Source organism: Corticium candelabrum, chromosome 4 (assembly GCF_963422355.1).
Source record: "Corticium candelabrum chromosome 4, ooCorCand1.1, whole genome shotgun sequence".
Taxonomy (NCBI): domain Eukaryota; kingdom Metazoa; phylum Porifera; class Homoscleromorpha; order Homosclerophorida; family Plakinidae; genus Corticium; species Corticium candelabrum.
Window position 1 is genome coordinate 1,217,543 of NC_085088.1, and position 26,971 is coordinate 1,244,513.

The 26,971-nt window shown below is 40.3% G+C and overlaps 3 protein-coding genes across 7 annotated transcripts; all 3 read left to right on the top strand.

The window, feature by feature from the left end:
* The first annotated feature begins 131 nt into the window (after positions 1-131).
* LOC134178122 (conserved oligomeric Golgi complex subunit 4-like) lies at positions 132-8,529 on the top strand. Its single transcript, XM_062644913.1, has 28 exons — positions 132-257; positions 332-414; positions 1,632-1,746; positions 1,814-1,864; positions 2,136-2,186; positions 2,244-2,319; positions 2,387-2,504; positions 3,491-3,566; positions 3,627-3,675; positions 3,754-3,855; positions 3,977-4,014; positions 4,191-4,259; positions 4,325-4,368; positions 4,445-4,541; positions 4,614-4,712; positions 4,784-4,843; positions 5,023-5,117; positions 5,257-5,313; positions 5,379-5,447; positions 5,504-5,582; positions 5,726-5,788; positions 5,859-5,915; positions 5,978-6,031; positions 6,098-6,190; positions 6,448-6,531; positions 6,832-7,062; positions 7,131-7,222; positions 8,114-8,529. The coding sequence occupies exons 1-28, from the start codon at positions 168-170 to the stop codon at positions 8,154-8,156; spliced, it is 2,235 nt and encodes a 744-aa protein (XP_062500897.1). The 5' UTR covers positions 132-167; the 3' UTR covers positions 8,157-8,529.
* Positions 8,530-8,610: 81 nt separating this feature from the next.
* LOC134178661 (acid phosphatase type 7-like) lies at positions 8,611-14,136 on the top strand. 2 transcript variants are annotated; one of them, XM_062645545.1, is made up of 7 exons: positions 8,611-8,899; positions 9,456-9,710; positions 9,862-9,937; positions 9,998-10,103; positions 10,715-10,906; positions 10,962-11,167; positions 13,750-14,136. In XM_062645545.1, exons 1-7 carry the CDS (start codon positions 8,636-8,638, stop codon positions 13,923-13,925), a joined length of 1,275 nt encoding a protein of 424 aa, XP_062501529.1. In that variant the 5' UTR covers positions 8,611-8,635; the 3' UTR covers positions 13,926-14,136. The 2 variants fall into 2 exon arrangements, with proteins under 2 accessions (XP_062501529.1, XP_062501530.1); XM_062645546.1 differs by lacking the exon at positions 13,750-14,136 and adding an exon at positions 11,235-11,432.
* Positions 14,137-14,285: 149 nt separating this feature from the next.
* Positions 14,286-26,010, top strand: LOC134178876 (acid phosphatase type 7-like). Of its 4 annotated transcripts, XM_062645787.1 has the most exons (9): positions 14,571-14,599; positions 23,412-23,425; positions 23,481-23,573; positions 23,635-23,790; positions 23,858-23,933; positions 23,997-24,099; positions 24,295-24,486; positions 25,025-25,230; positions 25,426-26,010. In XM_062645787.1, exons 3-9 carry the CDS (start codon positions 23,559-23,561, stop codon positions 25,596-25,598), a joined length of 921 nt encoding a protein of 306 aa, XP_062501771.1. In that variant the 5' UTR covers positions 14,571-14,599; positions 23,412-23,425; positions 23,481-23,558; the 3' UTR covers positions 25,599-26,010. The 4 variants fall into 4 exon arrangements, with proteins under 4 accessions (XP_062501768.1, XP_062501769.1, XP_062501771.1 ...); XM_062645784.1 differs by lacking the exon at positions 23,412-23,425 and having other exon boundaries at positions 14,286-14,599; XM_062645785.1 differs by lacking the exons at positions 23,412-23,425; positions 25,426-26,010 and adding an exon at positions 25,299-25,419 and having other exon boundaries at positions 14,286-14,599.
* Positions 26,011-26,971: the final 961 nt, after the last annotated feature.

A 26,971-nucleotide genomic window follows, 5' to 3' on the forward strand; every position in this document is an offset into this window, starting at 1 on the left:
TTCTTGCAACAATCTTTGCTCTCTAAGAGGCTTGAGCAGCCTTTTGTCATCAGTCATCATTTATTGAGTTGAAATCTTTATTACATTGTACATTGCGCGCAGTCGTTGTATTTGGATCTTTCTTTGCGCACATTTGCGGTGTAGCCGAGGCTCCTTGATGTTGTACCATGTCTCTCTCTTTCGCAGATGTAGACGTAACGCAACTTACCAGTATTGACGATATCAAAGCAGCAGCTGCGTGGCTGCAATGTGAGGAGGTAGGTCTCCAATCAGTGAAACTCGCTGTCGTTTTCACGTCAACATGCAGTGATCGATCATGGTTTACGTGCAGGCAAGAATAACAAATGACTTGGAGAACGTTCTAGATAGGCAAACACAACTGGACGCACAAGTAGGAGCATTGCATAAACAGCTGTAAGTACATGTGCGTGCGTACTGTGTGTGTGTGTGTGTGTGTGTGTGTGTGTGTGTGTGTGCGTGTGTGCGTGCGTGCGTTGTGTTGTGTTGTGTGCGTGTGTGCGTGCGTGCGTTGTGTTGTGTGCGTGTGCGTGCGTGTGTGTGTGTGTGTGTGTGTGTGTGTGTGTGTGTGTGTGTGTGTGTGTGTGTGTGTGTGTGTGTGTGTGTGTGTGTGTGTGTGTGTTGCGATGGCTCTGGTGGTTAGAGAGTCTTCTATGGAGTGTGTACATCTGGGAACTTGCATGGTTGCAGGTTCAAGTCACAGTGATGGCAATCTATGACATAATTTCCTCGGGCAAGAAACTTACACTCAATTGCCTCTCTCGACTCAGGAGTATAAATTAGTACTTGGTCATTGACTGGGGTGGGAAAGGTTCCCAACTGCGACAGAGTCCATCAGCCACTGGGGTCCTGGTGGGACTTTGGGTGCCCACACCACAGTTGGCGTCGCAGTCGGTGCTCCTGCGAGTACCCGGCCAGGCTCCAGGAGATTGCTTAGCACGGCCCAGCTGGCTGGAGGCATAACCGTAACGAACGGCAGCTCTTTATCCATTTGCTGTGTGTGTGTGTGTGTGTGTGTGTGTGTGTGTGTGTGTGTGTGTGTGTGTGTGTGTGCGTGCGTGTGCATGTGTGCGTGCGTGTGTGCATGTGTGCGTATGTACTTGTTTATAGCTCCAAAGGCAATGTACTCTATTACACTAGACACACGGCTATAGACAAACACAACCCACCAAACACCCTTCAACAGTCTCGTATAACACAACTCTTTACAGCTGTTAGTAAAAAGTTAATTTTTGCACTCACTAACAATGGTGGAAGTACAGTGCGGGACACTGTAAATGTGGCCCATGTGCATTACCTCAGGAAAATGCACGTAGTTTGAATTTGCTAATTTAGTCTCGCTTGAAGCGTTGCACATTTCTTTACTAATAGTTCATCCATATTATCGTAACATACATTATATTGATTATTGACAAGCATTTAACTAATCATTCTACTCACGTGTGTTAAATTGTTTTGGAGTCTGAGCTAAAGACTTGGACTCCATAACATCAATTGAATACATATGATGAAGTCAGGAAATTGAAGAATGTTGTGAGTAGTAGAGATTGGAGCTGTGAAACGTACGACAACAGTGGTGTTTAATTTCTAATAATCGTAGTTATTCTCTTTAGGTCCAACTTGCAGGCAGCTCACAAAGACGGAGAGAAATTGTCTGCTACAATGTCTCACACTTGTGATTTAGCAGAGAAGGTGAGCAGCAAGGTGCGATTGCTGGATTTAGCGAAGGTCAGTGATTGCACTGTGTTTGGGAAATAGAACAGAAATACAGTGTGTAACAAAATTTTATGTTTAGAGTCGAGTTCAGGAGGCTATGAAGAGAGTTGATGATGTGCTTGATCTTCGGGTATTGTCATTAGTGAAATTATGCGTTCAGCATGTATGCTTGTTACATTGCTAGTTAGTTAATCTTATATGGTGCATGCTAGCTAGTTCAGACATGCATGAAGTTTGGCAAGCATACTATAGCAGGAGAAACAAACACACAGACAGACAGGCAAGGCAGGCAAATGGTCCAATGCAGCAAATAACTGCACTAAAGGCATGCTGACAGACACTTAATTAGCACATGTATAAAATCTGTGTAACAGAACGGGCAAGTACTTGTATTTTTACAGAGTTGTGTTGATGGTGTACAGACAGCTATGGAAAGAGAAGACTATGAACAAGTGCACAATTAATTGTTAGTTGTTTTGATGTGTCAATTGATGTGCAATGTCTTTTAGTCAGCAGCTCACATTCATCGCTACCTTACCTTAGATGAGAACGTGCTGAAAGAGACAGCTGTAGATGCAGCTGAAGGTACATGCAGTGTGTCAATTTTTCTGAATGAATGTCTATTGTATTTTTATGTTGGACTTGATGTCAGGCAGTGGCATTGGTGGCGCATTTGCTTTGTTGAGAGATGCAGAGAAACGATTAAAGCAGATTGTAACAGAGAAGTTTGATCAGGCTGTTGAAATGGCTGACAATAGCAAAGTAGAAAGGTAACAGTTAGTTTTGTGAGATACTAAACTTGTAATAATGATTGCTGTCTAGTTCTAATTTGTCAGTGTTTGTGTGTCAGCAGTACTAATTTTTTTAGTAATGTGTATGGGAGTCGGAAATTTGTTTTGTGTTCGTATTGCTTATGTATTTTTTTAGTTCTACTCAGTGTTTATCAATTTGTATATGTCTGCGTATCTTTCTGTCTACTTGCTTCTGTGAGACACCAATTTCTGTATTTGGCCATGGATCTTTTGTCTACAAGTATTCTGCTAAGTAATTTTTGTAATTACATCATGGACCAATTGTTTGCCTGCTCACTCATATTTTGCCTGCCTGTTTGTCTGTGTACGGTCAATCTGTTATTCTTGACACTATGCCATCTTTGCCGTACATAGTGGACTAATGCGTGTAATTCCATGTCTGGATCACATGATCGGAAACAAAGTTGCCACTGTAAGGCAAAGAGTTGCAACTTTTTTTGCTTTGCAATGGCAACTTTGTTTGCAATCATGTGATGCAGACGTGTAATAATGCGTATTAGTCCATTATGTAAGGTGAAGATGACTTAGCGTCGAGGCTAAATCTGTCTGTGTGTTTGTTCTCTATGTGTCTGTTTAAGTGTCTGTTTGTAGGTTTGTTTGTGTGTTTGTTTGTCTGCTTACTTGTCAGTCACTTTGTATCTGTAGTCTTTCAGTAGCTCACATAACAGAATTTCACTCATACAGCAGTGTGGTTTGAAAAGAGAGGCGACACTCTTAATTCCGTCATCTTAGTTAACGAATAACACTTACAAATTGTATATACTGTATTCGCCCGTAATAATGCCCTGGGTGTATAGAAAGAAATGCTGTTTTCTGGGTGTATACTTAGGCGTGGGCATTTCTTGGGCTAAAAGTTCTGACTTGCTGCACATGGGCGTATATACGGGCATGGACGTTATTACGGGTGAATAGGGTATGCTGTCTTGTAATGTTGTTTTTTATAGATTTTTGAAGATATTTCCACTTCTAAATATGCATTTTGAAGGACTTGAAAAATTCTCAGCATACCTCAGAACACAAGTAGCAAACTATTACACTATGCAGTCAGTCTGTCAGTAATACTACTGTCTTGATTTTTAGATCTCTCTTAGTGCTTATGCCCACCTAAGGGAAGCATCACAAGTCACAGGTGATGGTTGATTGTTTGTGTGATTGCAGCTAGGCTATTTGTCAGTGATGCGAATGTGTTTACTGTTATGTGTTTTAGGTGATAGAGAAGGTGTGGTGTATGCTGATACGTTGACTCTTTTGTTTGAGGACATTGCAAGATTGGTTGAGAGACACCAACCACTTGTGGAGACATTTTATGGTAGTGTTGACATGTTGTTTGTGTGATATAGATCGATTCGTATGTGTCTGTTATTAATGGACATTGTCACTGTTGTCGTTTGTGTTTGTTGTATCTGATATTGATGTTTTGAATGTGACAGGACCAGGAAAAATGTTACCATTAGTGAAAGCACTGCAGGTATTTTGTTTGTTTGTGTGTGTGTGTGTGTGTCTGTCTGTCTGTCTGTCTGTTTGTCTCGGTGATTGTTTGTGTGTCTGTTTGTTTGTTAGTTTGTGTCTTTATATGTCTGTTTGTGTGCTATCGTTTCTGGACACGCGTCAATACTTTTTGTTGATGATAACATATTGGTGAAGGTCGAATGTGATGTTCAAGTTGTGAAAGTGACAGATCAATTCAAAGAACAAAGACATTTGGACAAGAAGGTCGGTGTCTCAGGTTTGAGCAGAAAGACACTAAGACACTATCATTGACTATTCTGACATATCAGATTTACGACATTCGAGCCTCATTTAGTCCACGAGCTGTGTCAAGGTGAGTGCCATTTGTTCAAGCTTGGGCTGCAATGTCTCTTGCCAGTCGGTAACTTGCTTAGCACTTGTTGTGTTAGGTTGGATCCACGAGAGCTTGATATTCTGCTGTCTGAAATGACAATGTGCACTGCAAGAGCTGAGCTGTATATGCGATTTCTCAGAAGAAGACTTAGTGTAAGTATTCTATTAACAATATGCTATTTTCTGCTTTGCTCTTAGTTAAAAGTGCATTTGTGTTTTGTCTAGTCTGACCTTGATGTTTTAGCTCAAGAAGGTGGAGTATCTGACGTTACCACTATTGTTGAGAAAGTCATTCAAGACAGTCAGACAAGTCACACAATGCAGGTAACCTTTGTGCTATAGCATGGGATTACACTGTACATGATGTGAGACGTATTGTATTTTGGAATTTTCAGGAATTGACTGGCTACTATATTGTAATGGAGGAATATTTTATGAGGGAGAGTGTGATGAAGGTAAATGTTGGTGTATGTCTACCTAGGTGTAAATGTATCTATGTCATGCTGTTGTTACGCTGTTTGTATATTTCATTTTTTATTGTATAAGTTTGTATAATTTAATAGTTTAATAGTTTTATACACACATTTTAATAGTTCAGTCGCATTTCTGGTAACGTTGATTGCTTTGCACATAGGCTGTTCGCATGGATGAGAAAGTAGAGTCTGTTCATGGTGGCTACACGTCTAGCATGGTGGATGATGTATTTTTTATTGTTCAGAAATCAGTAAGGTAATTGCACTTGTCTAATTGCAATAGTTACATTCCAAGTTTCCAACAGTACTCTGTTATCTTGGCTTAGATCACTAATTTAACATTGCATAGAGTTCTTGATTAGTACATGTAGTTGCTATCTAAATTTTGTGTGCAGGCGGACCATCTCTAGTGGCAGCGTGGATGGGATATGTGCTATGTTAAATCATGCAACGTAAGACTTTAGAATAAATTACTGAAAGTTTTCTATGTGGACATGCAAGCAACACTTGTTTATAGGACGCTGTTGGTTGAGGACTATAGAGGAGTCTTGCAAGACAATTTGAAACAAGGCTTTCCTACTGGCAGGTTAGATGTGAATATGGCATGTGTTGTTTCTGGATTATCATGTTTTGTTGTTGTAGTATTGATTTGAGTGGCATGCTTCAAGGGAAGCTGCAGATGACAGCTAGTGAAGCTGCAGCTGCAAAGACAGCATATTTGGTAATTGCACTGATATTGCAAATTATAGCCATATCTTCAAGTTATAGATAATTGTCATGGTATGATTAATGATTTTGTGTGTATAGAATTAAATTTTGCTTGAAAATCAGATTGCAGGCATATGATCATGATGTTTTGTGCAGGTGACACTGAACAATATTGAAGCCAGTATGGAGAATATTCAGAAATTAAAGGATGATTTTGATGTGAGGCTGATCGAAACAGTGCACGCGAGTCTTTGTTTTTGTAAATTGCTTATTATTTGTTGTTGCCCAGTTCGAATGCTCTAAATTGTTGAGTCAACGAGGTGAACAAGCAAAAGCAAAATTTGATGTGAGTAACATGGTGCAGAGTGTACATTGACCAAAGTTTTTTCATGTGTTTCTTGTTTATAGACTTGCTTGGCAGATCTTGTTGCTGCCGCCACTACTTACAAAGACCAGTTGTCTGTAATTGTTATACGAAATGTTTCTGGTTGCTGCAGTTGCCTGTATCATTGTTTTGTGCATTTTTAGTCCGGATTAAGTGAACTGTCAGCAGTGGCTGTTGTGCCTCAGCTGAAGCCAATGGTTGATGGATTTCTTTCTGTTAGCCACAACATTACTGATGTAAGTTTGTTAACCCATGCACACTGACTTAATTAAATCAAACAACCGTTGCACTGCTTTCTAAGTTAGACTGTTTGATGAGCATAGCCGTGCATAACATGGCATCATCGTTATTAATTAATTAGTTAAGTGAAATTTGTTCAAGGGCATTAGGGTTGTTAGAATAACATCACTGGTTTGAAATGAAGCTTGCTGCACTAGCTACCTGCTTCAGACTGCGTTGTTCGGGTCTTTATTGATTGTTTGTTGATGAACAGGATGACTTTTCACATTATGAGGCTCAAGATCCATTTGTGCAAGAGCTCATTACTGGTCTTCAGTCACTGCTGGACACATTCAAGGTCAGCTTCTTCTAATTTGGTGGAAAGTCTTATATTATGCAATTAGCAGTAGATGCATGCAGTGTTGTGTTTAAAGTGTAATGTTTACTGGTTGCAATTTAAAGCCATTGTTGGGTAGCTTATTTACACATGTTCAGTCATTGTGCAGTGTATAATAAAACTGTACTTAATGAGGCAGGCAGGTGGACAGATTAACAGATCTCAAATGATTATGACCTGGATGTGTCAGGAACCAGCAATTGAAATAATTTCTAGTGTTTGCTAGAGATGCTGTAGTCTTTCCTCAACTGTTCTTGTTAGGGGGTTCTTGGTCCTTCCAACTACGACAAGCTAGTGAGCTTGATGGCTGATACACTGACTAGCCAGTTGGAGCGAGTCGTTCTAAAATCATCATTCAATCAACTTGGTGGTCTTCAGTTTGACAAGGAGCTGAGATCACTTGTAGCTTATTTATCAAACATAACACAGTGGACAGTGAGAGACAAATTCGCTAAACTAACACAGATGGCAACCGTTCTTAATTTGGAGAGAGTAGGATGCTGCACTTTGGTGATGTTTGTTGATGTGCATTGATTACCGGTAGTGTGTTTGTATATCAGGTTGGTGAAATACTGGAGTACTGGGGTCCCAAATCAGGACCGCTCACATGGCGGCTTACTCCCTCTGAAGTGAGAAAGGTCTTAGCATTGAGGTACGTTTCAGGCTAATCTACTTGATTGGAACTTGATTGAGTTGTTGATTGGTTGACTGTGCTTGCATGTGTGTAGCTGCTTGCATGTCTGCTTGTAGGTGCTTGTTGTGTGTGTGTGTGTGTGTGTGTGTGTGTGTGTGTGTGTGTGTGTGTGTGTGTGTGTGTGTGTGTGTGTGTGTGTGTGTGTGTGTGTGTGTGTGTGTGTGTGTGTGTGTGTGTGTGTGTGTGTGTGTGTGTGTGTGTGTGTGTGTGTGTGTGTGTGGTGCTGTAGCTCAATTGGTTAGAGAGTGCAAGTTACATCCGGGACCTGGCAAGTGTGCAGGTTCAAGTCACAGTGATGGCGAGCTATGGCATAACTTCCTTAAGCAAGAAACTCACCCACACTTGCTTCTCTCGACTCAGGAGTATAAATGAGTACCTGGTCATTGACTGGGGTGGAGATGACCACTGGCTTGGCATCATGCAAGTAACATCATGCAGCAGACGGGTACTTGTGGGCCTTGGTGTCTAGTCTCAGAGCTGCGCCATAGTCAGTGCGCCTGGATGACTCCAGCCAAGCTCCAGGTGGATTGTAGCGCTGGCCCTAAGTTTCCAAGTAGTGCATGGAGGCCCTCTCTCTAGAGGCAGGGGAGCTATCTCCACAACTGCCCTTATGTCGTGAGGGCTTGGCATTTGCCATTTTGTGTGTGTGTGTGTGTGTGTGTGTGTGTGTGTGTGTGTGTGTGTGTGTCTGTTTGTCTGTCTGTCTGTCTGTCTGTTTGTGCGTGCGTGCGTGCGTGTGTATGCATGTTTGTACTCTAACTACAGTTGCTTCATAGTGCTTCGCTTCATAGTGCTTCGCAACTGTACATGTACTATTGATGTGTGGATTCTGTTCTTTATATATTACAGGGTTGACTTCAGGAAAGAAGACATCGACAGACTAAAATTGTAGCAGAGACAGTATTGCAAAGCATTACATTTAAGCGAATGTCTTCTAAAGGTTTATACATACTGAGACGTTAAAAGTGGATTTACAACCACTAGACTTTGGATGTACATAGTAGATCGTATATGTGCAGGATCAGCAGTATGAGCTCAGCTGCCTAACTCCATTATGGATCTGCATGTGAAGGTGTTGACGTACTATTTTAGAAAGTCGTTTGCAGCTCTCTAGATTCTGAGAACCTCTAGTGTGTAGGTTTTTGGGAAAAGGTGGTATATATAAGTCACGTTATTTCTAATTATTTCTTCTCTTATTTCTGAAAGTTTTACAGAGTTGATCTAATAACATATTAATTAACAGTGTGTACTAAATAATTATTATGTTAACTTTAGGGTGTACGTAGTTGCATTCAATCTGTGACGCATTCCAATCGTATGCGCATCCCAATCGTGTGCGCATCAGACGTTGGCAACTCCACTTGTGCTGACATGATTGCAACGAGTTTCATGTTTTGCCTGTTGCGACTGGCTACAGGCTTAGTAGCTCCAGAACAGGTCCACCTGTCGTATGGGTACTTGCCAAGCGAGATGTTCGTTATGTGGGCGACAGACGAAGAAGCGTCGTCTCGCGTTCATGTCACGCTGGCACCAGCCAATATGAAGTCACAGTGGGCTGTAGTAGAGGGGGAATGTTGGAACTTTTCCTACGGAAATCCTGATGGTCTGCAGATCATTCACCGCGTCAATCTAACTGTAAGGACTTTGATTCAAATTTCAATATTGCACGTGCTTAGCCTAGCGCTTAGTGTCACGCGCTCTTTTGGTCACGTGTAGCTTTGAGACAGCGCTAGCGCTTGTTTTGCTGTGTGTAATTGCTACGTATATACATCTTAATTTAGTAAACTACTACTGTACTGCACTTTTCAAATAATACCTTTAGATTGGAAGACTTGAAGCACTTTGGCTTATCTGTACATTATAGGTACTATATTTTCATATAGATTTTATTTATATTAATTATGTTTTTATTTAACAATTCATTTATTGTTAGAAACGTTGGAGTAACTAAAATGCATAGATTGCTTACTGTATTAATAATTCTCTAGGAAATTTTTTCTTAGGCAGTTATAAGCAAAAATTTAATGAAGGGAGATGAAAGAAGTTAGAGAACTACTTAAGAGAGTGGGGCTTATTAATTGTTAAGTTTTACGTACAGCACTCTTGAGCTTCGTCCAGGTATATTGATTTTATGGTCACCTTGGCATTGCTTTTATGAAAGGCATCTACATGTCAGTTTTTATTCTTTTAGAATCTAAGTCCAGGCCAGATGTACACATACTATGCTGAAAGTAATGGAAAGAATTCAAATCTTTATAACTTCACAGCTATGCATGTGGATCGCAGCTGGACTCCTCAGTTTGTTTTCTATGGCGATATGGGAACATATGGTAGCGATGGTCCACCTATTTTCAGTCATTTGAAGAAAGAAGTTGATAACCCTGAAACGGCTGCTATTTTCCACGTTGGAGACTTTGCTTATGACTTCGACTCTGATGGTGGAAAGGTATGTAACAACTTATGGGGCATATTTCTATTATAGCAACAATAATGATAATATAATAAATATAGCAATAATTAGTAAGTACTGTATATAAGCAGACATGAAAATGCTTTATTATGACATCTTATTCAGTTACTATTTTGTATGTGGTTAGAATGGTGATAAGTTCATGAACATGATTGAAGTTGTTGCAGCTAAGGTTCCGTATATGGGGACTATGGGAAATCATGGTCTGCTCTAGTTGTGATATGTTACGTTTTGCTTAATTGTAGCTGCTGTCTATTTTGCAGAGATTCCACACAACTATAGTCATTACCTGAACAGACTGACTATGCCAACACCAAAAAGCAGCCGCTTTTGGTACAGTATCGACATTGGACTTATACATTTTATTAGGTTAGAGAATTTAATTAACTATTTAATTAACTGGAAGAACATATAAAACTTTAGGGACAATTTCAGAATGATAAATGGCAACTTTGATTAGCAAGCATGTATGTAATACTAAACGTACAAATGGAATCGGTTTCTCAACCTACGAGTGCTTAACTTACTAACAGTTATTCCTAGAGTACACACAATAGGAGCCACACATACTTACAACAATGATAATAATCTTGCTAACAGACAAGCAAGCAAGCAAACAAACAAACCTAACCAAAGACATCTGGTTGAGGCAATTATGAAACAGCAGTGAAAGGTGCTAGATTACTTGATTTTTAAAGACAGTGATTGATAAAATGTTTGCCCAGTTTGTGTGTGTTGCTTGATCAAAGTCATGCCAATTAAAATTGCAACTGCATTGCACATAGAAAGTAAATGTCAAAAATGAGACCATCAATATCTATAGTCTTTAGGCCATATATGATTTTAGACTGTGAAATCACACACCACAGTATAACAACTGCACGCAACATTTACCATGTATCTTGATTGGTTAGATGATCGTGTTGCATGATATTTAATTAAGTTTGTTGTGTTTACTTTATTTCTTGTGTTACTTTCAGCTACTCAACAGAAATCTATTTCACTAATGGTCCAGTGAGTGATCAATTCACTTGGCTTGAACAGGATCTGAAGAAAGCAAATAGCAACAGAGAAAAGCAACCATGGATAATTGCGTTTGGTCATAGACCGATGTATTGCTCGAATTATGATTCAAACGACTGCAGCAAAGTCAAGTCAATTATTCGAACTAAGTAAAGTGACATTATAAACTTTTTGGTCATTTCAGTTGCTAATTCATGGTTACAGGTTAGAGCCATTGTTTTATGAGTATGGTGTGGACATGGTCGTTCAAGGTCATGAGCATTCTTATGAACGTCTTTGGCCTGTGTACAATGAGACTGTGACAGCAAAGAACTACGAAAATCCACAGGCACCAGTTCACATCATTACAGGCAAGGCAGGATGTCAAGAAGATTATGGATTATGTACTGATCCTATATTTGAGTCTGGAGGTATGTACTAAGAAGTATTTGTGGATGTTATATGCATAGTGAAAATTTGGGGTTGACATGGATATAGAGAAACAAGTGGACTGGGAATGGGCAGACAAACCAGCCAGCCAGCCAGCCAGCCATGCAGGCAGTCAGGCGGACAGACAAACAGACAAATAGATAGATGGATTATTATATTTGAAAGCTTACTCTACCAATGACAATCCCTAACTTCATGCAGCAGTAAAACAAAAGAGTCAAACAGTCAGGTATTAAACTAAAGCTGAACTCAGTAGCTTGTTTGCATTTAGTGTTAGAAATGTAATGTAGAGTTTGTGTTTCAATAAATGAAATAGACAGACAGACAGACAGACAGACAGACAGATGGGTAGTCTGCATTGTTCTCTTTTAAGTGTTACATGTTTGTTTGTTTTTTAAATCTAGTCCTAGTAAACTCTCGTAGTTACAGAACTTTGTATAGTTACCTTGCTAGCATTGTATTATAGATGTATGTTTGAAATAAATGTTATTTGACAGACAGACAGACAGACAGACAGACAGACAAGCTCGTGTTCTACTGGACCCAGTTTTTTAGTCACTGATTGTCTCTGGGTTGCTGCATGCTTGTAGTTTATAGCTCATTCTTAGTAAAGTGTATAGGGTGTAGATTATGGACAAGGTACATTTGAACTTAATTAAGTACTTACTATTTTGCTGAAATGTAATATAGTCTTGTGTTCGAAAATATATGATGACAGACAGACAGACAGACAGACAAACAGACAGACAGACACTGGCAACACCCAGTTTTTCAGCCATTGGTTGGCTGAAAGCTGGGTAATAACTTAATTTTTTGCTGCTATGTGTACACATATGTGTATTTTCGTGTAGCTTGCGAACTTTACTTTTTTGCCATTTGCAGATATGTATTATAGTTTTATGTTTGAAATATATGTATTGACAGACAGACAGACAGCTACTCTTTGCAGCAGGCATTGCCATCACAATTCACTCTGTCAAGCTTTCTGTCTGTAATAAAGTACAACAGAAGTTAACAAGTCAGTCAGTCAAGTCAGAAATTCAATCAAGAATAGACATTACCGCTAGTGTTAGAGAAGCAGCTTGTCTCAGATCCCTCCAAGGGAAAGGTTCAGGAGCTTGGCTACAGGCCATACCTAGTTCATGTAAGTTTGCACTAGAACCGAAACAATTTCAGTTGGCGGCTTACATGAGGTTGGGTATCCACATGCCAATCGCCAAATGGATGGTCAAATGTGTCTGGGGAAGCCACTTGATGGGGATGAGTACCATCTCATCACATGCAAGTATGGTGGAGGGCCTGTCTGGACTCACAATACCGTAGTTTGAACATGGTCTGAGTGCCTCAGCCAGCTGCATGTTGTTCACAAGATTGAACCAAAACACTGTTTTCTGGATTGTGACAGCAGACCTGACATACATGTAGTGGATCCTGACTCCAGTAAAGAAGTGGAGTTAGACATCTCTTTGACACATCCATGGGCACTTGACGCTTTTCCAAAGGCAACCCTAGAAGATGGGACAGCAGCAACTCGAAGAGAAAAGCTGAAAAATGACAAATACGTCAAGAAGCCACGTTCTTGTGGAACTACACTGAATTTCATTCCTCTGGTGATGGAGCACTTTGGTTGGTGGGGCAAGAGGCCCAAAAATATCTCAACCGGCTCTTATCAACAGCAACATGGACAACTGAGTGCAGACAGGACGAGTTCAAGAACTACTGGAAGACGCGATTTTCAATTGCAATGCAGCAGTGCAATGCAAGAGTGTTACTGCAGAAGATGAGCAGAGTCCAGTATAGTGGTGACTCAGTTGGTGCCATTAGTAACTCTGTTAGCTTATTGTCAACTGTTTGATTCTCAGTTGTACTTAGGGACCTCTTGGGTCCTAGTTCTCTTAGAACTTGCTGATTTTTAGCATAGACTGTAATCATGTCTTGTATAAGAAATATATGTATTGACAGACAGACAGACAGACAGACACATAATTACCATCTCCTTGGTCTTTATTGGGTTTTGTCGTTATCATTTCTGGCTTGGTTATCTTTACCTAGCTCTAGAGTTTAGCCTTTGTTTGTATTTTGCAAGTTTTAGGTCGTTTATAGTGTTGGACTCTAGTTACGTGCTTTGCAGTGATGTATCACAGTTCCATGTTTGAAATATATGTATTGACAGACAGACAGACAGACAGACAGACAGAATCAACAACAGTTTGGAACTTTATTCAATAGCTATTGTTTAATTAATTAGTTGTTGATTGACGAGCCACTAGCTGGGTCTCATAGACTCGTAGTTTTATGTTTAGCTTTGTTTTAGTGTTAGTGATGTACTAGTTTTGATGATGTATTCATTAGAGAACTAAGATAGACAGACAGACAGACAGACGGACGGACAGATACATACGTTGGTGTTTGTTAACTGATTGACAGAGGCAAGACAAGTGATCAGTGTCACTGTGTGGTGTCTTTTATTGATACATGTATATGAAACAAAAATAAAACTATTACGTATTGGTAAGTTTTATATGACCGGAATGATGAGTGTTGCTGCACACTTATGTTTCAGGGCCTTGGTCTGCCTACACGTCATGGGTGCCTTGGATTCATGGCTATGGAGTTCTCAAAGCTGAGAATTCTACTCATCTGTACTGGACTCAAAAGTTTCAGATTTTAGGCTTTGAGTACGATGAAGATGCAATAGTCGTGGTGCAGCACCACCACGGTAATTATTCTAGAGTGTAACAGTTAATTAAGCCATCAACAAGTAGACTGTGTGTAGAATGATGTGTAGCATATGTTATTTATAACATTTTATGAAGAGATGCTGTATTATCTAGAGAAGGACGAGGTGGCATCTTTTTAGTGTGGACTTAGAGTGATGGAAGTTTAATACACAAAAGTGTCAGAGAGGAGGGGCTGGGAAGACCTGTGCACTTTCAGTCTCTTGCCTAGCGAATTGTTTGGACCCAGTTGGGTGTGTATCACAGGATGTAACAGGACATCGTCACTACAATGTACGTGTACTCGTGACTCGCCGCCTCATTCCCGGATGTTACACGATTATCCGGGACAGTCCGCAAACGATCACGTGCTCACTCACGAGATACGTTGGTAGTGAATACTGACATCCAGCGACCATGGACACGCGGATCTGCACTGTCGTCGCTTTCGTTGTTTTTCTTTGTTTGGAATGTCTGGCATTGAAAGGACCGGAACAGATTCACATTGCGTATGGCTCAACTGCCAGTGAGATGGTGGTGATGTGGTCGACTAGTGAAAACTCCTCGTCGATCGTACACTACCGTCATAGTTCAGCTACTAACTCCACTAAAGTCACATTCCGGGATGGTGAATGCCGGTTGTTTACGTTCGGAAATGAAAAGGGACTTCAGTACATCCATTGGGTGCATCTGACGGTGAGACAATTGCAATTAATTTTTGAGAAAACTGAAACGTATTGCTACGTGAGTGACTCGCTATCACCGTTGTTGTATGCCGATCCGGAAGCAGCAGTATCTAGACATATTACACTTGCACTCGTGTGAGTTTCTAGCACATGCGCACATGAAGGCGCGGCTCGAAAAGCTACAGTGACACCTTGGCATGACATCACTGGTTAGAGCGATGTATATTATTGCCGAGCGTAGCAAGGCTTCTAATCCGGGTCGCACAACAGAAATGGGCGTGGTCCTATATGGGTCTCCATTGAGCTTTGGTATGGTCACCCCATTCTTTTGTATTGTAGCTAGGGATTGTGTGTATGTGACAACCAAGAAACACCTTCAGGAGTTGAATGCCACCTACAGTCAAGTATTCACACGTCCCATACTTACAGTATGATCAATCCTTTACTACACTGTGCTGCATCTAACACTGTTGATAGTCAACGTTTGCTGATATCAATTTCTATGTTAGTAAATACCATACCACTGTCGTTACAACAGAACTGAGTGCATACCTAGACTGTACATTTCAATTGTCTTGATCGCGACGACTACCTTTAACAGCTACAGGCTTTTTAGACGTAATCTAGACTACTAGGAAGTTTGCATGTTTACTTCCATGACAGCTAGGGTTTCAACAAATACGTATTGTCTAGCTAGGACTCGGCATTTCAGTAGATGGTCTGAAAACTCCATTGGACGTGTTACTCACGAACACGAGGTGCCTACGGATACCGTATAACTAGTTATAGCAACAGAGACAATCGCAACACATCAAGATCAAATACGTCGCCGTTCGGGCAATACTAATGACAACACAAAGGCTGACTCGCCTGAAATATGAGGAGGGAGGGGCTGGTAATGACATGTTCATGTGCAGTTTGTGTGTGACAGAGCACGTGACAGCCTTGACAGGGCACCTACCTGGTGTGTACTGTAAAAATGAACGTTCAGATTATTCGCATGTGATCAAGCCCTACAAAGGCTATGATAATTTTTGAATTGAATGGCGTGATTGTTGCTTTCTCTACTAGTAGCACTACTGGCCCACACGTTCCTAAATCAACGTAAATAGCACATAAATTGACTTTACGACAATCGTATTGTAACCGTAAATTACGATGTTGCTGCTCGTAAATAGATGTAATTGTTGGCCATTTACGATTTAATAACGGGTCATTTACGATTGTTTTACGTAGGGTTTATGACTCGATTTACTCTAGCTTATGTCTATTTACGTTGCGAAAACGGGTCATTTACTGGGCATTAACAAAAAATTTACATCTAATTACAGCCTAATTGCTTTTCAATTACTGTCATATACGTAGCATGTACGACCCGGTTATGTGTGTGTGTGAGTGTATGTGTGTGTGTGTGTGTGTGTGTGTGTGTGTGTGTGTGTGTGTGTGTGTGTGTGTGTGTGTGTGTGTGTGTGTGTGTGTGTAGATGTCTATCATCCCAATTTCACAAATGGCAAGCCTGCTTAGTTTGACGTTTCCATCTGGAATACCATGCAGCCTTTGTACATTATACCATCTTCAACTTTGGCTGGAGCTGCTGCATTTGCTGGAGAGGAAGAAAAAGATGCTCATCACCAGGCGGATAACGTTTGGTTTTTGGACACCTAGTGTAGCTACACTATAAGAATAATTGCTTCTAAAACGATGACAAAAACTAGACTTTCATTTAGTCAAGTTTTCAGTAATTTAATAATCTAATCTATCTTTTAATATTCTAGTATTAAACTGCCAAAGACGAACAGATAATTGTTCTAACAAATTACTAAACGCTTGACTAAATGAAAGTCTAGTTTTTGTCATTGTTTTAGAGGCAATTATTGTTAGTGTACAGTAGCTAAACTAGAAGGTGTCCAAAAACCAAACGTTTCAACTATCAAAGGGTAGAAACATACGCCTGAAGCTTCCATGTCCGCCTGGTGATGAGCATCTTTTTTTTTCTCTCCAGCAAATGCAGCAGCTCCAGCCAAAGTTGAAGATGTTATAATGTACGAAGGCTGCATGGTATTCCAAATGGAAACATCAAAATAAGCAGGCTTGTCGTTTGTGAAATTGGGATGATAGACATCCGCAGGACGATTGAAAGAAGTGCTACTGCAATGCTCCTCAAGGCGTGAACCAGCATCATCAACAAGTAGCGTGTGATAGATGATGTCTCGAAGAGCATTATGACATCTGGATCATAGAGAACCGTGACCACACCCAAGGAGATGATCTCCAAATGAATCAATTGTATGTCCATTGTCTTCACATACAACGTCTAGCCTTGGGAAAATTGGGAAAGATAGGAATTCCCAGTCACAGTTTGACTACAATCACAAATTCATGCGAAGCCATAGCGAGGCCTAACTTTGGGTTCGGAATTTCCTGCAACCAGGCTGCGGTGTGAATCGATGATACGGTGTTTAGGCGACCATTATCTCGAAGGCTGCGAGATTCCTTGAGATTAGCGAAGATGAAACACTATCTGTGACTGTAGAGACTCTGAGACATAGATGACAAGTCTGTAGTAACCTCCTTATGAAAATCAGCAAAATGTTCCTAAAATGACTGTGAGCTTCATCTTCTCCAGGTATGTATCCAGAAAGTGAGGCATCAGATGTTGCTGTGGTTATAAAGTAGGTCGTACCAAATGTCTGAACATAGTTGGAGTAACAAAAATGAAATTGTCGGGTAGAATTGCAACTGGAAATGAAAGTTGCTGGTGCAGTTGTTTTTGCTTGTCTGAAACCAAGACCTCCCAAACGCATGGGTAAAATCACCTGTTGCCATGCATGATTAGGTAAAGAAGCATGTATCAATATTTCCAGAGAATGACGAATGCCTGCGTCAAATGCAGTAAAACGAGACATGGTATGGTTAGGATGGACAGTTTGAAGAATGTGATTGATCTTGCACAGACCAAGACACGATCGAAAAAGATGGAACTCAATTTGTGAATTGTTGAGATTAGGTTCACACTGTTCACTGTTTGCTAAGAATACTGTTCACACATTTGCTAATAAACTCATCAAAAGAGTGATCAGACCCAATTATTGGAGAACCAAGAAGTTCTGCTCCACTTTCGATCAAACAGATTCGACGTATAGCAGTTGGAAATTCTGAGAACATTTGGTCACCTGTTAGCCAAAATATTTCACATTTGTCTAAATTGAGCTTGAGACCAAATGAAGGGCCTTTCGAGTTCAATAACTGGCAAACCACATGACGAGAGCCAACAAGAGCTCCATCATCAAGGTACCATAGATTCAATTGCATACCTGAGAGAGGACCAATATCATCCAAGAGTTGCAGTAAGACCAAAGAACAGAAGCGGACCCAGTGGATCACCTTGTTGAACCCCTGCTGTAGACAATATACGATGTGAACCAAATCTGAGTTCCCCTGCAGATGTATAACACCATTGTACCCATGGCACTAGATCAGGCATTTCTTTTTGAAGGCGGTTGAGAAATGAACACAGCAGTCACAATTATTAAATGCATTTGCCATGTCAACTTTCACACAACATAGATCTTCGTTATTTCCATTTTCTTCAATGAAAGTTTGTAAAGTGTTTATAGCAACTTCCATTCCCCCTGTGACAACTCAATAATCTTGTTAACTCAAACAACTCAGTCAATCAACTACCGGCAAAACCACATGTCCCGTATAATACCCAACTCCACAACATCCCCCACAAACAAATTAAACTACTCAAACAGTCTTATTTGTAAAGCTCTATACCCACTCTCCTAAACGTTCAGGTGGTTGTCCTTTAGTTCTTCTCTGGCTACGTCTAGGTAACTTCTCTGTCTCGATGGAATCATCCGAATCAGAATCGGTTGTAATCGCAATATCAGCTGGCAAGGAATGACATGTTTTCAGAGACAATATTCTGCTCGACAAATGGTTCATGTGTACTTTTCTAGTAGTACCTGTGAGAAATCTGACCATGTAGTATCTTTGTCCTAGAACTTTGAGAATTGTTGCTGGTTTCCAAAAACCTTTTTGTTTACTTTCTGGCTGTCTAACAAAAACAGCTCCTAATTGAAAGGGTTTCCTTTCATGAGACGTATGATCATGTCTTTTCTTTTGTCTCTCTTGACACTCTTGAACTTTGCGTTTCAGTAACTGCTTAGTCTGATCTTGATGGGCAGGTAATTCTGGCACTAGCATATTGAGAGAACATCGAAGTTCCCTACCCAATAGAAGTTTGGATGGAGACTCCCCAGTAGTGTCATGTTCTGTACTCCTGTATACCATGAGAAAGTCAGTAACAACATCTTGCAGATTTGCTCCTGGTGTTTCTAATCCTTTTCGGACTGCTCTCTTAAACGACTGAATGAATCTTTCTGCTTGTCCATTACTTTTAGGGTGGTAAGGAGGTGTTAAACTGTGAAGCATTCCTTGCTGATTACAGAAATCTTTAAACTCTTTCGCCACAAACTGAGGGCCATTGTCGGTGATGATTTGCTTTTGAATTCCAAATCTCGCAATTAGGTGTTTTAATGACAATATTACTTGCTTTGTTCCGCTTGATCCAACTGGAAATTTAAAGACCTCTGGCTATTTTGAATGGGCATCAACAACTATGAGCCACATAAAATTCTTGAACGGCTCCGCAAAATCAAGGTGTAAACGTTGCCAAGGTCTGTCCGGAAATTCCCACGGATGAAGAGGAATTGTTGGAAGACTATTTCTGTGTAAGGCACACACATCGCAATTGCATACCATTTTATCAATATCACGGTCGATACCTGGCCACCAGATATATCGGCGAGCCAGTTTCCTCATGCTGACGGAGCTCACATGAGCTCTATGCAACTGTAACAGAAGCAATTGCCTAATGGCAGATGGTACGACAACGACGCACGTTGTTTCATCTCCATGCTTCAAAAGGCATCCATCAATAACTGAAAGTTGATGTTTGCAAGAAGAATACGGTTTGACGCTTACATTCGATAATTTTGCTGGCCATCCTTCCTGAATGTATCGAATGATTTCTTGTAAGACAGCATCTTTCCTAACATATTTTTGAAGTTGCTTGTGGACAATGGGTCCATTTTTAACATTTTGGGTCTCTAGGCTGGCCACAAACTGCTCAGCTTCTTCGTCTTGTTGTCTAATTTGATCGAAAGTTTCGTCATGTCCTATAGGAAGACGTGACAAGGCATCAGCGTTTCCATGACTGGATGAACTTCGATATTCAATATTGTACTTGTACTGCGATAGCTGGAGAGCCCTCCTAGTCAAACGACTGCTGGTTCTAGTAGGAACTGATATCCTAGTAGCGTCAAAAATTGTGACCAGTGGTCTATGATCTGTTCTTAAGATAAAATGATGTCCCAGAAGATAATGTCGAAATTTTTGAATCCATAAATAATTGACAAAGCTTCCTTCTCTATCTGAGAATAGTTTACTTCAGCTTTCGTTAAAGACTTGGAAGCATACTCGATTACTTGCTCTTGTCCCTCGTGTTATGCTGAGATATACAAGCTCCTAGTCATTTTTCACTAACATCACATACTAGGAACAACGGTTGATCCTGCTTGTACATTGCTAGAACTGGTAGTGAGGTAAGCTCCTTCCGAATTGTGGTAAAAGAGTCTGCAACTTCACTGGACCAAACCCAAGGCACATCTTTTCTCAACAGATAATTGAGTGGAACTGTATGATCAGATAGCCTAGGAAAAAATTGAGAAAAATAGGTAACCATTTCTAGAAATGAACGTAATTCAGTATGATTTGTAGGAATCGGCATGTCTTGAATGGCTTTTATCTTCGCTTCCGAATGCTGAATACCATCCTCGTCGATAACATGACCAAGATATTGTACCAATGACTGAAAGAATGAACATTTATCTTCCTTCAAACGAAGGCCATGATTCCTGATACGCTTCAACACTTCAGACAAGTTTTTAAATGTTCTTCATCATCGGACCCTATCACCAAAATGTCATCAAAGAAATTAGTGGTTTTCTTGAGATTCTTTAACACCTTATTCATTACTCTTTGAAATATAGCAGGTGCAGAGCTCACTCCAAATGGTAATCGACAAAATTTGAACAAGCCTTTGTGCATATTTATCACCAAATATTTCTGACTTTCCGAATCCAGTTCCAATTGATTATACGCATCTGGCAAATCTAACTTAGAGAATTTTTGCCCTCCCACGAAAACAGTGAAAAGATCAGACAGGTGTGGAATCGGGTGCTGGTCTACCACCATAAATTTGTTGAGAGGCTTAAAGTCTTTACATATTCGTACAGATCCTGATTGCTTCACAACATTGACAGTTGGAAAAGCACATAATGCATTATTCACTGGCTCCAAAACCTCTTTTTCAACCAGTCTGTCTAATTCTACCCCTATTTGTTTTCTCAGATGCATAGGAGGTCTTCTAAACGGAATAGTTTTTAGATCTGCGTCCGGATGAACTTGGATGCTTGCCTTTTCACTGCAACGTCCCAACTCATCCTGGAATATGTCAGAAAATTCATACAACAGCTTATGTTTGTGGGGGGATGTTGTGGGGTTTAGGTTTGTGTGTCACCCTGTTCGCAGCGCCAATCTGTGACAACTCAATAATCTTGTTAACTCAAACAACTCAGTCAATCAACTACTACCAGCAAAACCACATGTCCCGTATAATACCCAACTCCACCCCACCCACCCCCTTCATTCCCACTCCAACTTGTCCATATAGCAAAAAAAGATCTGGCACTGCGATTTTGCAGCTGCACAACAGATACGACTTGCCAAACGCCGTAAAACTTCCTCCACCACAATTGGCCTGTAACCTCCATTCTTCTTGCGTAAGGCAGTGAGGGGTGCTCCGATAAGCCATGGAGCAATAAGAGAATTTCAAGCTTCCTGAAAGTGTCACACACATCAATTTTGTAAGTTGTTCCAGGCAAGTCTGCAAGGCTGGAGCTGCAGATCCAGCTACTGCATCCAACAAGTGCTGTGCTCTAAGTTGTGAACCCCTGGGCTGGTACAGTACCTCTGGGAAAAACCTTCAAAGCATTGACAACTGAGGTCGAATCACATGCCAAACTTGGAGGCATGTTGTCAGAAACATGGGGAGGTCACATTCAAGATGACGTTGTTTAAGTTCATCAAGCGCATCTTTGTCATGATGAGGAGCACAACCAGTGGAAGTGAGAGCACGCATAGCATCACCATAACGACCTTCCTGTGCTAGATTGATAGAACGAGTGATGTTTCTTTTCTTTGTAGAGTTGTTTTGAAAAATACAAGGAACTGCATCATTTCTGGCTTCCCTCCATAAATCGACAAGTTGACCTTCTTGCCAGCAATTTAAACGAGAAGACAATAAAGATGAAACAACATGTCTTTTTTCCTTCCACCCCTAGGGGGTGTTCTAAGAATGCACTTTGCAAAGATAAACAGTCTCACAAAGCCCCAAAATCCATCCGAATATCCATGCTCGAGTTCAATAGCCAGCACTTGGGCAAGTAACGGTCTTACAGATCGAGGAACATGAGCAACTGAATACACTGACAGAGTAACAGCTTCATTCATGACAGCTTGAAAAATCCTATGTTCATCACTATCCGGGCAGACAAGTGAAGCAGCGGCAAAAGCTCCTCCTCATCGTGTGATTCATGTGCATTTAGCTCAGTGGCTGCGTGGAAGAGCCTGGCTTGCGAGGCTACAGGGAATCCACGAGACGAAGCAGTCATGTTAGGAAACTACTTGGATTCACTTGGTTTGACCATCAGACCCCTGCATCTCGGCTTTCCTGCTCCTTGCGTACGACAACAGTATTTCCGGTGACGAGAATATGCAAAGCCACACATAGAGCAGACATTTCGTTGTGAACATCAAGAAAGCCGTAATACAACACCAATTACCAAACCGCAAGTTAATTAAATTATTTGGCAATCTTCTTTCTTCCATTGTCATGTCTCCTACAGAGTGATACTGAAGAGCTAACTATAAGACTAAAGTGAATATAATGAAGTAAGTGAGATGCTAAATTGATGACAGTTGTCTTCCTCTGTTCCCTGGTAGAATCGTTTGCCCATCCATGATTTGGATTATTCGATTGAAAAAGGAATCTGTATTGTAAGTCATCCAAGACTATCTATTTTCTAGAAACCTGATCATTTGTCTGTCTTCCTAAGCTTTCTACTGAAATTTCAGTGCCACCGGGCAGCTCGTGTCTTGATCTTTCAACACATAAGTAAGCAAGAACAAACTTAATTAATTGATTGTAGCCCACACAGCAATAATACCAACGCAGTTGTGTTCATTCCTCGAATGGGGTCCTACCACCAAAATGAAGACTGACGCAAGTGAACAAAGTGGCCAATGCCATGATGGCGCCCACTCAACAAATGACAACCTCTTTTTCTTGTTCCTTTGCGCCAGCCAGACATCTGGGATGTATACAGGTAGGATGATCTACAGCAGGATCTCCTAATTCCCACACACTGATGCTAGCTGTTGGCGGATTATTGTAATATATCTAATTTTATGCTATAAATTAGAGAATTTCTGTGATTGTAGGCGTTTTCACTAGACAGGCATTTGTAACATACATGTACAATACTAGCTAAACTAGAGTCATCTATTACTGTCGGGGAGTGTGTACTGAGAAAATTACTGTTCATAATTTTACGTCAACGACGAGCGTGCGCAATTGTACACACTTAGGACCTACGGCCGGGAGAGTCATAAAATACCATGTACGATCGTAAATTACGACTTATGATCATAAATTACGAGTCTTTGTATTCATGTATTTACGTGCTGTTTAGGTCGATTTACGAAGGTGCAGGCCAGTAGAGTAGGCACACGTACTGTATATTAATATTACAGTAATTTAGGACTTGACCCCTGGACAAAGTTACGACTACCAGGTAGAAAGCAATAGCCAACAAAGTCAAGTTTATTCATTTACTGCAATGAGAACTGACAAGGTAGACTTCAGTAATCAATCATCAGGTTGTTGAAAGTATGAATAGCTCTCTTACGTTGTAGGACTGGGTCCCTCAGTTCATTTTCTATGGTGATATGGGACGTCATGGCGGTGCTCCCATTTTGCCTCATTTGAAGCTTGAAGTGAAGACACCACCGAATGCTGCAATTTTTCATGTTGGAGATTTTGCTTATGACTTAAGCTCAGAAGGAGGAATAGTACTGGAAGCAAACAGCATGCAACAACTGAGATGACAGTAGAAATTTGTTTTTTTTTATTTTACAGAACGGTGACGAATTTATGAACAGAATCCAAGACATTGCAGCTGTAGTTCCATACATGACAGCTGTCGGTAATCATGGTCAGATGTTGTTTAACTTAAGTGGGTCAGTCAAGCTTATCTGAACATACATGTTGTATTTAGAGATAAATTACAACTTTAGCCATTATTTGAATCGTTTCACAATGCCAACAAATGGCAATGGATTTTGGTACAGCATCAATATTGCCAACATACACTTCATAAGGTAGTACTTACAACAGAAGCATAATTGATTAACTAAACATAATTAAATAATTATGGCAAGAAAATGGTACTGACTTGCACGTGTGCATGCATTTGTTCATTTGTTTGGGTGGCTGGTCAGTTGTTTGGTCGTTTATTTCTTTGTTATATTGGTGCTTGTGTGTGTTTATATGTATCATACTGTACTTTCGTGCAGCTATTCAACAGAAGTATACTTCACTAATGGGCCAGTGGCTGAGCAACTATTGTGGCTGAAGCAAGATCTCAATGAAGCTAACAGAAATCGTGACAAGCAACCTTGGATAATTGCTTTTGGTCATCGCCCAATGTACTGCTCAAACCTTGATGGAGATGACTGTACAACAAGCCATTCTGTTGTACGTGCTGGGTAAGAATTCTAGTGCACAACGACATTGTTATAATAGACACATTTCTCTCTACTGTGGACAGCTCTCAGGCTATACTACTTGAAGTCTGTTTTTTGCTTTCATTAAGAGTTGAGTCAAGGCTGTACTTTATACTGACGACATTAGTTGTTGTAGTTCTAAATGGATATGCTATAGGAAGCATATTATATCCTATAGGAAGCATAATTATATGTATTTCTTACAGTTAACATTATTGTCTGTATTCTGGATGACATTTAATCATACTCTAGTGTATGGCCAAGAAACCTAACTAGTTTGCTGAAGTGGCAGACTTTTTGGTTTTGCAACAGATCTACATAGAAAAGTTCACAGTGGTATGTAAGACAGATTATCAACATTTGCCTGATAGAGTACAGCATACAGGTTATCGGTGACTAGTAGGATGTCATTGGAAGCCTTTGTTTGTTAAATGACTTGTTAGTTAATGATAATACAAATGGTTGAATATTTATGTAGACAAAATATGATAACGCCTTTTTAATTTTTTACTCTGTTTAGTTTGGAATCTGTATTTTATGAGAATGGTGTGGATGTCATCATTCAAGGTCATGAACATTCGTATGAACGGCTATGGCCTGTATACAATGAAACAGTAACAGCAAAGAACTACATTAATCCCAAAGCTCCAGTACATATCATCTCTGGGGCAGCTGGATGCAGTGAAGTATATGATCTCTGTGTAGATCCAATGCTTGGACCTAGAGGTAAGGAATTCAGTTATGTATATTTACAAGTGCTTTCCTACAGTTCTCAAACTCCAGTTTGTAAATAGATGAGTATCATAAATGATGTTGTGTGAATGTAAAGTTTACAAGTTTACAAAGTTGTATCTGTTCTATTGTAACTGTTCTACAGTTGAAGTTATTGTGTGTCTGTTGAAATAAATTGTACTGTTTTAGGTCCTTGGTCTGCATTTCGCTCTTGGTTGCCCGGTCTGTATGGATACGGACTCTTGAAAGCGCCTAATGCAACCCACTTGTACTTTGAACAGAAGTTGGAATTCTTGGGGTTGCGTGAGGATGCGTTCTGGATTGTGCAGAATAACCATGGTCCGTTTGTGCAAGTAAACTGATACCAAAGGATATCTACTATCATGTAGAAATTTTGACCTGTTTTCATCATATCTTAACACTGTTTTATTGCTTTCAATGAGCAAAATGCTCATTATTATTAATATTGTTTAATTTGTTTTCATTGTTGTTATTATTATTAATTAATAGCTGTCGTGGCATAGCAAGTTTTCAGTTGGGGTAACACGTTGAATGGAGACTTACCGGTTTCGTTTGCTCACCATGACGCTGAACGCCTTGGCAAACACGTTTTAAACTGTCAATATAAACGTATTTTAGAGAAAACGGGATTGTTGTATGTGGCATGTGTGACATTTTCTTACAGAAATATTTCAATTGGCAATTGCTCTGTTCAAAGCCGCATATGATTTCTGCTCCACAATGTCTTGCAAGGAGTGCACTGCGAGGAGAACTCTAATTCATTTCAAATTTTACACAAACGCTTAATATTAAAAAGTATAAAAATATTAGCTAATGATCGACCTTAACGGTGCTATTAGTTAATTAAGAATTATTTAGCTGCCAAGCTGCCAATCTTCCACGTGTGGTTTTGCAACTAGATGTAAAGATTCACCAGTCATAGTTCTTTGTAGAAGTGTCATCGCTAATGACGTCATATTTTGCTTAGAAATTTAATTAATTAATAGCTAGAAACTAGCCGACAAATTATGTCATAGCCTCGTACCAGACCCTCTCGCGCCGTCGTGCCCGGTTCCCGTATAACACGACAACGCCGGAGAGGGTCTGGGATCATACCGCCTACTTTCTTCACCTAGTGTCGCCTCACGTCACCAATGTCAATGATACGACCCAAGTAGGAATCCGGACCGTTCGCGAATGGGCTAGCCCATTTGGGAATTCTCATACGGGCTGACCATTTGGAATCCTCTAGCCCGTATAAGAATACGAGGTGAACAGAGTAGGAACTCAGACCGTTCGCGAATAGGCTAGCCCGTTTGCGAATGCGGTCAAAACCAATGTCCAAATAGTTCCGACTGCTTAATAACGATTTACATATTCGTCTTCGGGTCTAGATCAATTTTTTACCGTACAGCTGCAGTACGAGTCCAGTTTTCCGTTACTGAAATTTAGGGCAAATGGAATTTGAAAAAATACGATCGCTACAAAAAGACACCAGTAACGCGTGCACATAAGAGTTGTGCACAATGGAATTGCGTGCACACAAAAACACACCGAAAACAAGTCTAGCCATGCAAAAGGTTACACTGGAATTGCGTCCACCTAAATTGCGTGAACCCAAATAACCCACAAAAAACTATCACACAAAACACACTGGAATTGTGCGCGGTATACGTACACTGGAATTGCACGCACAGAGAAATAGACTGGAACCATGCACCCTGAAATTGTAAAA

Coding starts and splice junctions, on each gene's coding strand:
- LOC134178661 (XM_062645545.1), top strand. CDS start 8,636: ATGATTGCAACGAGTTTCATGTTTTGCCTGTTGCGACTGGCTACAGGC. Junction 8,900..9,455: donor TTCACCGCGTCAATCTAACT/GTAAGGACTTTG, acceptor TTATTCTTTTAG/AATCTAAGTCCAGGCCAGAT. Junction 11,168..13,749: donor TCCTATATTTGAGTCTGGAG/GTATGTACTAAG, acceptor CTTATGTTTCAG/GGCCTTGGTCTGCCTACACG.
- LOC134178122 (XM_062644913.1), top strand. CDS start 168: ATGTCTCTCTCTTTCGCAGATGTAGACGTAACGCAACTTACCAGTATT. Junction 4,260..4,324: donor AAAGACATTTGGACAAGAAG/GTCGGTGTCTCA, acceptor CTGACATATCAG/ATTTACGACATTCGAGCCTC. Junction 7,223..8,113: donor AGAAAGGTCTTAGCATTGAG/GTACGTTTCAGG, acceptor TATATATTACAG/GGTTGACTTCAGGAAAGAAG.
- LOC134178876 (XM_062645784.1), top strand. CDS start 14,321: ATGGACACGCGGATCTGCACTGTCGTCGCTTTCGTTGTTTTTCTTTGT. Junction 23,934..23,996: donor GACAGCTGTCGGTAATCATG/GTCAGATGTTGT, acceptor TGTTGTATTTAG/AGATAAATTACAACTTTAGC. Junction 24,487..25,024: donor CATTCTGTTGTACGTGCTGG/GTAAGAATTCTA, acceptor TACTCTGTTTAG/TTTGGAATCTGTATTTTATG.